Below are 15,661 nucleotides of genomic sequence, written 5' to 3' on the forward strand. Positions count from 1 at the left end.
ATTCTCAAATACCTGGATTAGCCTAGCCAATCGCAGACTAATCGACTCCATTCAGTTTTTGTTTTTTTAATAATTAATATAATAATAAATGATGAAAACTTGTAATTGTAATAGAGACACATAAAGATGGGGGGTTGGAAATGGTGACCTGCCAAGGGGTGCATATGGGCCACCATGGGTCGATACAGCCCATATAAAACATGCATGGGCCCAAAATCGAATCTGTCGCCGCCGATTCAAGTTTGGGTGTGCACACACAGTTTCCCGCGCGCGCGACCGTCGTGGCCGACCGGGCAGGACGCCGGCGTCACCCGCTCCTGACGCCGCTCGCTGCCAAAGCCGATGCACAATCTTTTTGCCTCTCCACGACGCTAGCCGCCAATGCGTGGAGGCAGAGAGTGGCTCGCTCCGTCTGCCAATCCTCCCCCAAAGCGGAAGGTGGCAGACCCTTCTTTTTCACCGCGCTCCTTTTTCTTTTTCCCTTCAGGGCTCGACCACCTCGCCCTCCGCCTCTTGGAGAGAGGTCCTTCCCCCTCCCTTGACCGAGTCCGCGCCAGCTAGACTTCCATTCCTCACCAAGCCTCCTCCCGGAGCCTCCGTTCTCCACTTGGATCTTCGCATAACCTCGCGGCCTTCAGAGCTAGCTACAGCCCGGGCTGTTTTCTCGTCCCCCGTCCCCGGCCAGACCGCTCGTCATGCCGGAGGAGCCGGCCGCGTGATCCAGCTGCTGGGAGCTCCCGCGCGCGACGCCCCCCGTCTTCCTCTTCTCCGGCCTTGCTTCGCCCCTCTTCCGTCACGGTAGGCTCCTTCTTCCTTCTCCTTCCCTTCTCATGCTCCTCCTTAACTTGCTATATCTAGCTCTTGTCGTTCTCGTTCTCTAGCGTCGCTCGCATAGGAGCCATGACATATGCCCTGGTGATGCTTCAAATTAATGGTTTCTTGAATCGAACTTTTTTCCCCTTTTCGATCCGTCGCCGTCCATCCATTTCTGGTGGATCTGAGCAGTAGAATTCGACTCCTCTCGTTGCTCCTGTGCCCTCTTTCTCGAACTAATTAACCGCATAGAGATAGAGATAGAATCGTCCCGGAGAACCACCCCATCGTCGCCGCCGGTCGGATGCGGGTACTGTTCTTGACAAGCCACGCGCCCACCAGTCCGCATGGGCCGTGTGTTGGGCCTCGCCCATGCGCGCTCAGCCTCTGGGCCGCGTAGCCTTCTCCCGCTCCGGCCCGCGTTTCCCGGCCTCGTTCTGGCCTCCTGCTTCCATAACCCCCAGGGTGTCAAAATTTCTATACTAGTATCTCATTCAGTGTTTTTTTTTTTATTTTTAGAACACTCATTTAGTGATTCACTAGTCATTTTCATTTCTCGTTCTCGATTCACAAATACCCGAATTAAGATCAATTGATTCCATTCAGTCCTTTTTTCCTTGTAAAAAACTTGTAAATGTAATAGAGACACAAAATATGGGATATGAAATTAAAAATAAAAATAGGTTTCTTAAAAAAGAAGAAGAAGAAGACACTTTGGGACCTGCCAAGGGGTTCAGATGGGTCGACTCACCTGTATGTATTAAGTAGCACAGAGGCTCCCGCATCGACCCTTACTAGTTGCTACTGCGAGAACAATAGGTTCGATGTGCCTCTGCCTCTGTTGTTGAGAACAATAGGTTCGATGTGTGTGTCTGATAGTTGCTAATCTTTCTGTTGAACTAATATGTTCGATATGTGTGTGTGTTTTGCTAATATGACAATCGATCGTCGAATACTTTTCTGGACTAGCCACCTCTCCATTAGCTAATATGATTTGTTTTAAGTGCACTCTTTCTTTACTGTTGATTTTTTTTCCTCTTCAGCTAGCAATTTACTCCTTTCTCCTACTCTAGGCTAGTTGCACATGGCTGACCCGAACAACAACAGGCGTCGACCCAATCTCCTCACCGGGGGCTGCAGCGCAGGCAAACAATACTTGGCTAGTAAAACGGCCCCGTCCATTTTCAGTGTCGAGGTGGCCGTGCGTCATGAGAAGCAGAACAACTTGAAAGCTATGAGGAAATACGTGGCGTTGACAGACAAGGCAACAGATGTGATGGATACGGGGGTGCCAACAGATGAACTTACTATTAAGAGACGACAACAGACTGGATTTGTCGTTCACAGTAGCGACACACAGTTGTTTATCCTGACTACAGCCCATGCAGTTGATTGTGTGTTCAAAAAAGGGGTGCACCAAGTCACTGCTGAAGAGCTCAACTTGGTCTTCCTGTTTGGTGTGGCCTGTACTCATCACGAGGCGCAGATTCAGGCAGATTACCCTGATGGGAATGTATCTGAGCTGTTGAGATCATATTGCGATGCGCATGTGGTAGCCCTTGACATTGAGAAGGATCTTCTTCTTCTTGCAGTAACAAAGGACGAGCTGTGCTTGCAAGACGTAGATGTTGGTGGGGTGTTTGTCCCATGTTCCAGTGATCATCCTATCATTCACCTGGCCGATTTGCCTCCTGAGCAGAGTGATCTATCCCTTTTGCAAGGTTGGCCGCCTCTCCGCGCCAATTCTTCGATTTGGGGTTCCGTAAGCTATCTAGAGAGACCTTACGATGTTCTCACAAGTTGCAATACCAAAGGTTACACTATGAAACTTACGGAGTTTCATGAATTTGACTGTGCCAACGGGTTTTCTGGAGGGCCGGTTATAAATGGTGATGGTCAATGTATGGCGGTATTTCACGCAGTGATGGTGGATGCTAAATGTGGGTATGCAATTTGTTTGGAGGATGTCAGAGAGTTTCTTACCAATGCATTGGAAAACGTAAGTATTATCTATGACTAACAATATGCACATGCTTTCTATCTCATACTGTTAAAGTTTTTTCATTTTAATTATTAGCTGCAGCTTCTTGAGGACAATGAGGATGGAGATGGTGGGCATGCATGACGATGGGTAGGATGCCACAGTTGAGTAGATGCCTCATTTTGTCTGTTTAAGTAAAGTTCTTACTAAATTATTATCTGCATATATACTTATTCAAGCATATTGCGCTCTAACAAGCGGTTTCACTTTTCAGGTCTTGGAAGAATACTTACTAGCCAAGAATTAACCCTTTAAATTAAGTTTTGCGATATCTTAGACCACAGTGGCAAGTAAAGTACCAGTCAATGACCTACCTTTGGATTTTTGTAAGCCTTATTTAGCAGAGAGCTAGACTATTCTCTTTACTCTTTAATTGACTACTACTCTCTCCTTATTATGCTGTTCCTTGTTATTGGGGAGGGCTGAGTCGCTCTCCCGTTGATATATATTTTGTTTATCATCAAGTTAATGGCCATCAAGACTCTAAACAAAATGTTGCATTCTAATATGAAATGCGCCTGGTTTGAGTTCTAAAAAACAAAGCTAACTAGATGACTGGGCGTGCCATCGGCGCGCTTCATGAGTGTGGTTATATAAATACTAAATTTTGCCATTATTAGTGTCAGAAATGCTGCAAGTTACTGTATTACATTTGCATGGAGTATGTTGTAACTTTGCTGTAGAATAAACTGTAACACCTTAATAAAAATTGTGCAGGTTATTGTAATATATGTAAGTCTTAAAGGGGAAAAACGAACAAAACAATTTCAGCATGAAAGTTTTCACTCGATGAACATACAATTTCAGCTAGGTAGCATAATCATTTGGATCCACAAATAAGGATAGAAGCTTATACTTTGGAAGAGTGTCTCCCTGCTTATGCAATAATGCTCATCCTGTATAGCGGCATAAATGCTGAGTACAAAATTCTTCATATAAGGGCGCAGATGACTCAATAAAAAACTATTGGAATAATTCATTAAGAAAAAGGTTAGATGGTTACAATGCCACAAATATTCTGCCAGTTCAACTACACGTTGTTTCTAAATATTTCCAAAAGTTATCGAAGCTATCACCTACTAAGTTAAAAAAAAGAGCTGATCATTTATTCTACATATCACTTGGGAATAGTTAACAATTATCCTAACCCTCATTGAGGGGCTTCCAATTTAAAAGAATCTCAATTCTTGTTTTGGATGCAAATTTGTGAGCAATGATGACTTCATGTGAGGCATCAGTAGATGATGATTGTACTATTGATGTAGCAACATGCTCAAAACAGTTTCTTAAAGGCACTGAAAACAATTTCCGGAAAGGGAACAGGGTTAGGGAATCATTTTGCTTAATGAGAAAAGCCTTGATATTAACCAGGAATCAGAAAAAATGGGCCCATTATATACCAGCAAAGACAACGCGAAGCAGACATACCTCATTATAGGCTTCACCATACTCCTCCATACGAAATGATGAAACAGAAAGAGCTGCAGCGAACATATATTGCCAGGTAAGTGCATTTCAAGTCGATTCAATGATCTACCTCCGGACAGTCATAAGAATTACAAAACACAAAATGGGAGATGCATGTACATTGTAGTGTGTTATAGAACACATTGGATATCACAGCTTTATTTTTCTGAAAAGTTCTAATTATCTGGAAACTACACCAAGAACAGTGACTGATGACTGCAAGCACTATTAAACTGAAAGCACTATCAAAATTGTATATAATCTAGAATTTGAAATGCCTCATTTCAGCCATATCGCTATTTATGTAGAACTGCAAGCATATTTTTTTACAATCAAAACTTACTTCATCGAATATATAGAAAAGGTACATAGGCACAATATCTTCTATTTAGACGCTCAATTTGAAAAGCAGAACACAGTAGTGCCCTATAAAGATAATATGTCTAATTCTAGTGAGTCTAGAAGTGTTACTGGTCCTGAAGAGATAACTGAGTATTTCTTAATAAGTCTCTGAATTTAGAACCCAAGACCAAATTGTAGAACAGAGGCATTAATAGTTTTTTTCTCGAAAAAGAGGGCAGGAGGGCTGCCTCTTTTCATTAATATAGGAGGAGAAAAGAATTCATATACAGGCGTTTGTGTATGTTACATGAGGTCTACTCTCGCGACAAAGCTGGTGTATACTGAATTCTGTTGCCAATCATAAAAATCAGGCAAACCAAGTTATGATGTGTCAATGCTTGTGCCAAAGAATGCAAGGACAATTAAATTATGTTGGATATAAGAAACTGATTCATACAAACAGAGGTGAAATAAATCAACTTACATGTGTTGGTTGTATACTCATCAAGATGATTGAAAGGATCCATAATCCAAACCTTAATTCGTTGGTATGATTGGATTGGATTTACATAGGACGCAAATGACCCCAGAGACGAGCATCAAATCCCTCAAAGAGTAAAAAATCCCAAAAGGAAGTTTATCTTAATTAAGTAAATGTAAGGCATAAATAAACAATATAGAATTATTCTTAGCTTGAAATTTATATTGACATTCTGTCGGATATATGCAACATGTAGAAACTTACATAGGCACACCAAACCATATCTCCCTAAAAGATGACTCTTCGACAACTATTGGTATGATATCCATCTAGATACCTCAAAGAAGATGGGGATGCCAAGAATAAACAACATATCTACATATATGAGCACCTACATAAAATGGAAAGGGAGAAATACCAAGATCGTAGGCAAGCCAGGATAATAGTCATCGCTTCAACGACATTAATCATCCTGCTTGATTTGAAAAAAGAAAGAATCAATTGTTTAGTGCCCAAGAATTATACTAAAAGTGAGGCTCAAATCAGAGCAAAAAATATTTTTACTAAATGGATTACCAATATAACAAAGCACTATTCTAGGTACATACATGCCAGCACATACTCTGATCATAAATTGGTTGTGTCAAAGAGCAAGAGGGGTTAGCAGAGGAGGCAGAAAAGAAAGGATAAGGTGAACTATTTCCATTTAAGAATATATTGCCACTCATCTGCACCAGAAGAATTATTGCAGGTAGATATCTATGCGCAATAATTAGTAAATTAAAAAACTGCAAGAATTATGCTAGGATGATTTTGTAATCAAAATGATATGAAAGATAAAATAGATGAGTGCTATTGGAGAGGCAAGTCGGGCCATTGGTACCTATCTTTCTGTGCTGAATTCTTTGATTTAGAAATTCGTAATGGTTGGACACTTCTATCTGTCTTGCATCAAGGAATGCATCCCATATTCCCATTTTGATGTTCTGTAAAATAAATGTGCAGTTCTGACCACGTATTAGTACAGATATTTATGAAGTAAAGAGAGAGGGAAGGAGAGAGCAAGATGCTAAAAATGCAAATCGTTTAGTTTTGTCATGTAGAACAGATAACACATCCTATGTTGTACTGTTTGGTTGGTTACATTTGCTTGCATGTAATGTAAGTTACTGTGAGGTACTAAAAAACCGTGCGAAACATAGCAGATTAGATTGCCCTTCACAGCAATCAAATAAGAAATTCCAAAGCAGGAATAAAAATCTGCAACTCATGAGAAAGAACCTGTATATATCCCCAACTGTATCTGAAGCATGCTTTTTGCAGACCTTAGAAACTACAAGATGCATAGTCACCTGCTCGAACTCCAGAAAAAAGTAAATTCTATTAAAAATAACCTAAAAATATGTAGGATTGGAGGAAAGGGAGATGATACCTGTGGAAGCTAGAAGGGGTTGATGGTGATGGCGGCTGAAGCAGATCAAGGAAACAGACAGTACTTATCTCTTTATCGGGCCACACGATCTGCTCAGCCGTGAGGCGTAAGGCGAGGCAGTGGAGCAGCTTGGGGGTGGACTTGGCAGCGATGTGGGAAGCGAAGGCACCGTCTTGGCGCTCGCGAGCAGCTGTAACATAAGTAGCTAAAGCCAATGAATATAACAAATACCTCACTTGCTAAAACAAGACCAACATCATCAAGGCAGTAGCAAATTTTTGCTAAAATTAGAAAGGCGTCTCCTTGATTCTTTTGTTATATCATCAGCATCTTCATACATGTAGCTTTGCTTATTCTGCAACTCTGTTATCAATGCATCATACTGCATATACAAAAAAGTGTGTGTTCTTAGAAACATAAAAAATGCTGAGGTGCAAACTTTGATGACAAATTCGATCAATATAGCAGAGAAAAAAAGAGATAAAGAAAACCTTGGGACATAAAACTCCCAATTCTTCACTCAAATCTTCAAAACAAATTGTTTTCGGGTCATAGAATCTGTACATTTCTTTTGCAGAAGGAACGCAAAGCTCTATCTCTTCTCTATCTGAAACTCTGTAGATCTGCTAAAGATAAAAAATGATGAGATTGAAAGTACGCAGACGAATAACATTTTTAAAAGGGGTCATATGTGTATCCCAAAATGGCATGGGTAGAACAGATAGATATATATCACCTAAGCTCTCAAAACAAACACAACAGTCAAACAATTTGCATTTGGTTGAAAACTACAATCTGTCAATAACTGGAATTCAGGTACGTATATATCCTTGCAGTTCAATAGACAAAGTAGAATCGTGTAGTAATCAGAACTAACATGTCCTGTATAATCTAACCCAGCTTATTCATATAATATGTGTGGCAGAAAAGGAAACTGAACATACCTTGGCATCTAACAGGTTTTCCAATTCACAGAACTGACCTTCACAATCCAAATGAGAAGAGACACCTGCAAAGACAACCATGAAAAACTCAAATCATCCAATAAGATTTACTAAGTGATGGGAATAAATCAAATCTGCCAGAAATATTGGCATTTATGAACTCTATGGCCAAAGTGAAACTGGAGAATATGTGCGTGATCATTGTTCCTGGATATTTCTCTGGGATGGCAGGTCAGAATTAACACATATCCTAAATGCTACTGTTTACAAGAAATTTATTGCTGATCTTCTCTAACTTATGCATCTCTGAACCAGAGTTGAAACAAATGAGGTTTAACATCCCATCCTCCATCGAGCCCCCCGGGCACCTACCCACCCACTCACAAAAGAAAAGAAGAAGAAGCATTCTATATAGTTCTTGCAGAAAACTGAATACTTCCCTTTTCTTATAACAGGTGATGCTGTCATACCAAACACACTTGGCTTATGTTCTGATTTGTAATAGAACTCCTGAGATTGTGATAAGTTATAACTTATGACAAACACAAAAAAGAAAAACCTGAATGCAAATATTCATGGTAGTGTCAAAACAAAAAAAAAAACATGATAAGATGGTATTTCATAATACCTTCATTACAAGTATAAGGGTGGTTTCCAGTTGCATGATGGCATTCATAAAATATCATGAGACTAACCTTGTCCAAGATCAAGAAAGCATTGCGTAAAGCTTGTAGGAACACCTGTGGTGTCATGACCATGACCTGTAATTTCATTATTATAAGTGCTGAAAGGATCAACAAGTAGATAGGATCATAGGACAGGGGAAAAATATAAGTTAAGAATATCCTAGTGTAATATAGTGAACAGAAGACTGCAGATCATAACTGCTGCTAGCATGGAGTGAATATTTTCTTTAGCACATATGATGAATCAATGAGCCTTTAAAAAGCATAGAATAAATGCTTGCCTGATATTTTGAGATTTGCTCTTGCCATCTTGGACCTGTCCATTGATCAACCCCCTTTGCGCCATGACATTGTTCCACCTCAAAATCTGTGAGTTTCAGTCACCTCGCATTGCTGTGGTGAAAAATAATGTCAGTATAAATTATGTTACAGTTAGGGTAAAACGAACAGTCTACAGACTCTGGTATAACCTGTGCAACAAGTTGAACTGTTGGTGCAAGAAATATGATGACTTTTCCAGCATTCTTTGTTCTATTTATCTTTCCAAACTCCTTGATAAACATCACAGCAATCATTATCTTCCCAGCTCCTGTGTCAAGCATCGCAATCGTGTTTCTCCGCATTGCAACCTCATAGACATCAAGCTGATATCTGACCAATCTCAGCATCACAAAGCAATGTCACAGGATTGTACTCTTTTTCTGATCATATAAGAATATAAGATAGTGACTGTGAAAAGGAGAACTCTGCAGAACCTTCTGTGTGTGAAAGCTTGACACTCTCTCTTTTGCCGTTTCTGTTTGCCTGCTTCTTCATGTTCCTGAGAAGATGATTCCGGGTTCATGTTTACTGCCATTCGAACAAAAAAAATTACCAAGTGAGGTCATGACAATTCACCATTGGGAATATTCACACCCAAATAGATCGAAATTAGTAATCCTCGAAGCACGAAAGGATAAATATGAAAAAAAAGAAAAAGAAAACAAGTGTTGACAAATAATAAATCTGATTCGCGTCAGTTAGCTCGCAAACCCTTCCCAAAAACACTTAGAAAAAACGTGGGTACCATCGGCGACGACCATCTCCTCGCTGGATCTTGAGCTGCGAATGAGCGGATCGAATAGCGGGCCTGGCGTCCGCGATGGTCTTTGGCATGCAGATACAGGTGGAGCCGGCGCACCTCGTCCCCCGCCGACGAGGGCTCGTACTGCGATGCAGACGCAGCAGCTAGCTAGCGCTGGAGATTTGGTCCTAGCTAGAGCGCCGTCGCCCAAACAAACAACTCCTCATCTGCCAGACGCTTGCTCTACATAAATCAAGGGCTCGCCGGAACGAGGAGGTTAGGGTAGCGGATGTGGCCTGCCTGTCGCTGGCCGATTTCCTCAATCACGCCGGCCCCGCCTCCGTGCGACCTGCTCCTGACATCCATCTGCGCCTGCGCGTGCTCCTGCTCATGTTCACTTCCTCCTCCAGAGCCTCCACCGGCGTCCAGGCCAGATGGGAGGGGCGGAGGACGGAGAGGTAGGGGAGGGGAAGAGGTGGTGCCGCGGAAGTCGAGTGGTGAGTTTGCGTGCACGCTTCGTCCTTTCCTTCTCCAACCTGGAGTAGGCGTATAGCTGACCGGTGGGGCCCATATCTATCAATTCCCGCGTTCGTTTCTTTGATGAAAGATTAAGGGCCTTCTTAGTTCCCAAGTAAATTTTTTCATGCTATCACATCGAATGTTTAGACACAATGTATGTAGTATTAAATGTAGAAAAAAAAATAATTATACAGTCTGCTAAGAAATTACGAGACGAATATTTTAAGCCTAATTGCACCATGATTTGATAATGTTGTACTACAGTAAATATTTGCTAATGGATGATTAATTAGGCTTAATAAATTCGTCTTACAGTTTTCTAATGGAATCTGTAATTTGTTTTGTTATTATATTACGCTTAATACTTCAAATGTGTGCATGTATATCCGATGTGATATGCAGTGGCAAAATTTTTAGGGTCTGTTTAAGTTCGTATGCAAAAACTTTTCACCCTTAGAACTAAATAGGGCCTAAATACGGCATGCAAAACGACAAATTCATTAAGACTAATTGAGTTTTAATTATTTTTAATAATAATTGAGTTTTAATTACTACAAAGAGTAAATTGTATTTGTAGTACACAAACTTATTAGGTCAGTGTTATTTACTATATAAACTTATAAAATGCTCTTTCGTGCAAACGAGGATAAAAATAATTTGGCGATGTTAATTTTATGAAGCTGATATTGATTAGAATATGATGTGTATATGTGTAGTGAGTATGCATAAGACATGCAATCTTTATAATTTTGCTATGTACTTTATCCTTCTTCATGGATTTCTTCTTTCGTATATTTCTAACACTTATATAATTGCTCGGTTTTTTAATCTTTTTCTACTATCACTATATCCTATTATTTTTTTTATTGAAGAGGTATATGTTGTCAGGGTTATAGATACCACATACCTAATAGTAGTTGACTAAATCTCGGCAGGACCCACCACATACCATGTCTTATACGAAAACTGTCAGGGTTACGGATAAGGTATACTCTCTACTCTTGGATATACGTCGTGTATTGGTATAGTATACCCACGCGTATACGGACATTCTCTGTACACGTTAAGGAAATTCATCACTGAGTCCACAGATGGAAGGAGTACCACTCGGATAGAACTGGGTCGTCACTGTATCGTATAGGGTCCGATGTCTCCGAGTTCTACTTGGAGACCAACTGACCTGTGGTATAAAAGGGACCCCCCGGGAGGACCTAAGGCATCGAATCTCACCGCCAACACAACCACCACAGCCTACGAAGTCGGAGTCACCGGGGTGATCTAGTCGAACCAACTCGACTACAGTCTCGTCGGTATCATCGAGTTCTGCTATTCCCTTTGTAATCTGTGGTTTTCACTATATAATCCCATACCAACTGGATTAGGGCTATTACCTATCAAGGGGCCTGAACCAGTATAATCCTTGTTTCCTGTTTGCTTGATGTCGTACTACGTAGATCCTCGTACCAGCGTACCCTAATACCCTCTATATCTGATCTACGGGTATCCCCCGTCGATAGAAACAACCTTCAGATATAGGAGGAGTTCTGCATAAGGAAGGATGAATAGAGTTCTACGTGGAAACGATAAGGACTACTCGGATTGTATCCATATTGGTTTCCCTAGTTCTACTTGGACAAGAGGATATATATGGGTATAAATACAAGGCCTCCTAGGAGGAGAGGGGACACGGGGCAATAGATCAAGATACAACATACAAGCCAACATACGCCAAGCCAAGACGCCGGATATCGACTTCATAGATAAGCATGGCTAGTCCCCATACAGTACCTACGACTACCGTCAGGAGGGATCTAGCGCTGTTTCTGATCTCGCTGGATGCGGATTCGAGGAGGAAGGCTATCCTGTTATCGACTATGAGTCAGCACTTCAGACCGCCAAGTCGATAACAGATAGATAGGCTACCCAAATATTGTACTGGTGTGATTATGGTGAATAAGAGCAACGACCGGCTTCGGCCAACAGAAGTAGGGTTATTACCTGACAATTCAGGGGCCCGAACCTGTATAAAAATCTCGTCCCCATCTTTTTTACTACAATCTCGTATATATCCTAGTACCAACGATCTCCATACTATGTAAATACCGGAATTGCGACATCAAACATCGACATATGTCTAATAGCAACCTTCTCAGATATATGTTTACACTAGAAAAAGTGCCCGTGCGTTGCAACGGGTAAACTAAAATTATAACAAATATAAAATATATTAGATAATGATTAGGGTTTAGTTTTCCATGATATTGGAATTTGAGAAAATATATTCCTAAAAACTAAAGAAAGTTTAAAAAAGGGGGAAAAAAAGAGGCCACTTTGTACCCAACCAACTTGCTGGGGCATTTGCACATGCAGCCCATGAAATACGATCGACCCAATGGTGCTGCGGCCCAAGGATGGAGGCCCACCCGATGGGGGATCGATCTGAGCTATTCATTTTGATGGACGGCTCGGATCGACGCTGAATCCTTCAAAACAACCGGTGACAAGGACCCTAACCCTAATTCACATTTTTCATCCCCTCCCCCTTCCCCTCTATCCTCACCGGCGTTCTCCCTCCCTCCCCCCAACCACCGTTGGCCCTTTTCCTCCTCATCGGGTGCCGCTGCCTCTCCACTCCTTACCATATCTGGCCTTAAGGCGGTGGCGGTGCAGCTCGACCGAGCCACCGCCGACGGCCACTCCGTGCCCCCTCCTCATCGGATCTGGCCTTAGGAGGTGGTGGCGGTAGCTCGAAAGTGGTAGCGGCGGCTGAAGCTCGATGGCGGCAAGCTCATACCGCTCGTGTCTCTGGCGAGGTCTGGTGACTGGATTTTTGTTCGATTTGTTTTTTTTTTCCGTTCGCCATTCTTCAATTTTTTATTTGGGACTGGGATGTAACACAAATGGGTTTAATTTTTTTTGTTAGTTGATGTGGACTCTGGATGATTTTTTCTTTTGTGTTGGACTCGAATCTGGACTCGGATCTTGGATGTTGCGAATGAAAAAAAGGGACTACCTGTTGGCAACTATTTGTGACAAGTCGACAAGCACGATCGCAACACCTAAACGCCTTGCGGTGATATGAAGTCGCCAACCACCTCGATCTAGCCAAAGGGCCAAATCAAGATGGGTTTGTAGAAAAACAGCTAAACCGGCTAGCGGAGCCGATTTAGGGATCAAAATCAGCCTCTAGGCCGATTTAGATCGATATGAGGATAACTACCCGTCTCGTGGGCAAAACGGAAGGTTTTCAGGACAAACCTACAAAGAGGTGTCGCACTCTCGCAGCGGCGGCGGACGGTTTACGGCGCAAACCGACAAAGATGGACTAAACTAGGGTAAAATAGAAAAACATAGTAAAAAACGATTGAAGTAAATTGTATTCGGGGGTTTTATAATGAACCGGCCTTGTCCCTTAAATAGGGGTTGGTCTTGCCTTCTACAGGCCCTTCTCCACGTCCAACTCGGGATAGAAACCAAAGGAAACACGAAACCTGCCTTCCCGAGTAAGGAAACCCGAGACCCGACGAAAACAGACTCGGACTCGGACCCTGACGGTCTGACCGCCCACATACCTGCGGTCAGACCGGCCCTACTAGCCGGTCAGACCGCCCACATACATATGGTCTGACTGGCCCTATGAAGGAAACCCGTCACTTTCCAAACTTTGGCAATTTTCCCCTATTTCGTCCATAGGTGCCAAATTTGGGTGTAAACACTACCTAGATAACTGTCGACAGTTTTTTAAGGAGAAAACTTTCAAATCTAACTATAGTATAATTACAATATAATTTCGTATATAAGTATAATGTAACTCATATAAAAATATTAAAATAATATATGTAAAACTATATCTAAATTATATAAAGATGATAATGTAGTTACAGTTCAGTTACATGGTAGTTACGACGTAGTTACAATGCAGTTATATTATAACTATATTATAACTAGGTTGTAACTAGAGTATAATTAAAATATAGCTCATCTAACTTGTCAAAAATATGCAACAGATCAAGTGGCTAGCATACACACCTTCCATTATGGAGGTCCTGGTTCGATCCCCTGCAAAAGAGCACACGCACCGATTTTTTTTTCAAATCTCACACTTTTCTTATTTTATTGGATAGATACTTTTTTTATTTTATTTTCGCCCTTCTCTTTACCGCGTAGACGGCGTCGGATTCGTTTAGATTTTTTCACCCTTTTTACCACATTGACGGAGTCGGATTGGTTTCTCTTTCAAATCTCACACTTTTCTTATTTTATTGGACAGATACTTTTTTTATTTTTTTTCTCCCTTCTCTTTACCGCGTAGACGGAGTCGGATTTGTTTAGATTTTTTCACCCTTTTTACCGCATTGACGGAGTCAGATTCGTTTCTCTTTTTTGGCTTTTTCGGATCGGACAGATTTGTTATTTTTTCCTTTTTTCCGGCCGTTTTTTTTTCTTTTTTTCGCCTTTTTTTTATCTAATAGGTTTGGGTTTTTTTTCGCCCGTGGATTTTTTTCGTTTGTTTCGCCTTTTTGATCGAACAGAGTTGTTTTTTTATTTTTTTTCGCCAGGTTTTTTCCGCACGGTTTTTTTCGCCCACGGTCTTTTTTTACGGACGATGGAAGCACCTCTTAAAAAAATTTTAGTAGTAAAGAAAAAATAAATATAAAGATAGAGATAGAGATAGAGATAGAGAAGATATATATACACACACATGCTTCTAAAACTTTTACGGAAATATACCTCTCCTGCAAGTTAGGAACGCGGCATCGCACCGTCGGCGCATATCAAAGATGCGGGACTGATTAGAGGGGACGGTCCCGCGGCGCCACATGCGCGACCGCCACACACATAAGTGAACATATAGATATATAGTACAGTGATTAGTATAGCAAAGTGGCCATACACATGCATATATAGCACAGTACAAACTAATTAGCTAATACTATGGGCATTAGGAATAAGTTTATTTGATTATGTAATTGATCGATCGTTTGCATTTGGCGTGGTGCCGCTCGACTATTCTGCCCGATCGCAACCCAGTCCCAGTTTCAACATCATGCCATCGTCACTCCTGTCCGTTGGTCCCGGCACCGAGCCATCCGGTCGCGCATGTTGGCGCCGCGGGACCGCCCCCCTTACCATCGGTCCCGTGTTTTTAGGTGCGCCAATGTATGGTGCCGCATAACCAATCAGCGAAAAAGGTATATTTTCGTATAATTTTTAGAAACATGTATACCTTTATCTTTATCTATACTTATTATAAAAGTTTAAGATGTTTTTGTCGTGGCTTCGTACGTCGTCGCCTGTGTCCGATTCGCTCACGCATGAAGCAGCACGAGGCCCGCGTAAAAGCCTTAATCCGAGATCCATCGTTGTCGGACACTACGTGCACGATTTTGTCCATGGCCACCATGCATGCATGGCACAACAAAAAGTAGTAGAACCAGACACGGAATGACACGTCCTCCTGACAGTAGAATCTAAAACCCAACCCGCTACAACTGAAGGCCACCCAAAGCAAATCGTTTTCTTTATTGTGAACTCACTAAACAAGAGATTGATAATAGGATTACAACATATACATACAGACTCTTCGTTTTTGTTTTTGTTCGTACCCTTAAGCTTCGATCATGGCACAAGGAGTCCCATTGATTGCCTTAGTAAGAAAATTCTGAATTTTTAGAATTGATTGCCTTAATAAGAAAATTTTGATTTTTAAAATTTAATTTTGAAGTTTTTATTAATATATTTTCAACGTTGTTTGCTAAATCTATATCTATACCTATACCTATTTAAAAAAATAAGTAAGGCTTCTCGTAGTATTTTTGGTCCATTTTTTCGCTGTTTTCTTTTTCTATCCCGCTCTGATTTTTTTCCGGTGT

At 41.3% G+C, this 15,661-nt stretch overlaps 2 protein-coding genes across 10 annotated transcripts; one reads left to right on the forward strand and one right to left on the reverse strand.

The window, feature by feature from the left end:
- Window positions 1-508: 508 nt before the first annotated feature.
- Window positions 509-3,318, forward strand: LOC9270763 (uncharacterized). Of its 2 annotated transcripts, none has more exons than XM_015794113.3 (4): window positions 509-798; window positions 1,887-2,812; window positions 2,897-2,957; window positions 3,069-3,318. In XM_015794113.3, exons 2-3 carry the CDS (start codon window positions 1,898-1,900, stop codon window positions 2,936-2,938), a joined length of 957 nt encoding a protein of 318 aa, XP_015649599.1. In that variant the 5' UTR covers window positions 509-798; window positions 1,887-1,897; the 3' UTR covers window positions 2,939-2,957; window positions 3,069-3,318. The 2 variants fall into 2 exon arrangements, with proteins under 2 accessions (XP_015649599.1, XP_015649598.1); XM_015794112.3 differs by having other exon boundaries at window positions 512-798; window positions 2,891-2,957.
- A 488-nt stretch (window positions 3,319-3,806) lies between these two features.
- On the reverse strand, window positions 3,807-9,782 carry LOC107282071 (endoribonuclease Dicer homolog 3a-like). Of its 8 annotated transcripts, none has more exons than XM_066303386.1 (15): window positions 9,273-9,782; window positions 8,962-9,055; window positions 8,677-8,857; window positions 8,488-8,599; window positions 8,216-8,281; window positions 7,521-7,585; window positions 7,068-7,199; window positions 6,577-6,958; window positions 6,426-6,496; window positions 6,028-6,130; window positions 5,563-5,616; window positions 5,409-5,473; window positions 5,148-5,270; window positions 4,283-4,335; window positions 3,807-4,149 (listed from the first exon to the last, which is right to left on the reverse strand). In XM_066303386.1, the coding sequence occupies exons 4-8, from the start codon at window positions 8,528-8,530 to the stop codon at window positions 6,836-6,838; spliced, it is 429 nt and encodes a 142-aa protein (XP_066159483.1). In that variant the 5' UTR covers window positions 8,531-8,599; window positions 8,677-8,857; window positions 8,962-9,055; window positions 9,273-9,782; the 3' UTR covers window positions 3,807-4,149; window positions 4,283-4,335; window positions 5,148-5,270; window positions 5,409-5,473; window positions 5,563-5,616; window positions 6,028-6,130; window positions 6,426-6,496; window positions 6,577-6,835. The 8 variants fall into 8 exon arrangements, with proteins under 8 accessions (XP_066159483.1, XP_066159485.1, XP_066159488.1 ...); XM_066303388.1 differs by having other exon boundaries at window positions 5,409-5,481; XM_066303391.1 differs by having other exon boundaries at window positions 6,426-6,505.
- Window positions 9,783-15,661: the final 5,879 nt, after the last annotated feature.

Source organism: Oryza sativa, chromosome 8, assembly GCF_034140825.1.
Source record: "Oryza sativa Japonica Group chromosome 8, ASM3414082v1".
Lineage (NCBI taxonomy): Eukaryota > Viridiplantae > Streptophyta > Magnoliopsida > Poales > Poaceae > Oryza > Oryza sativa.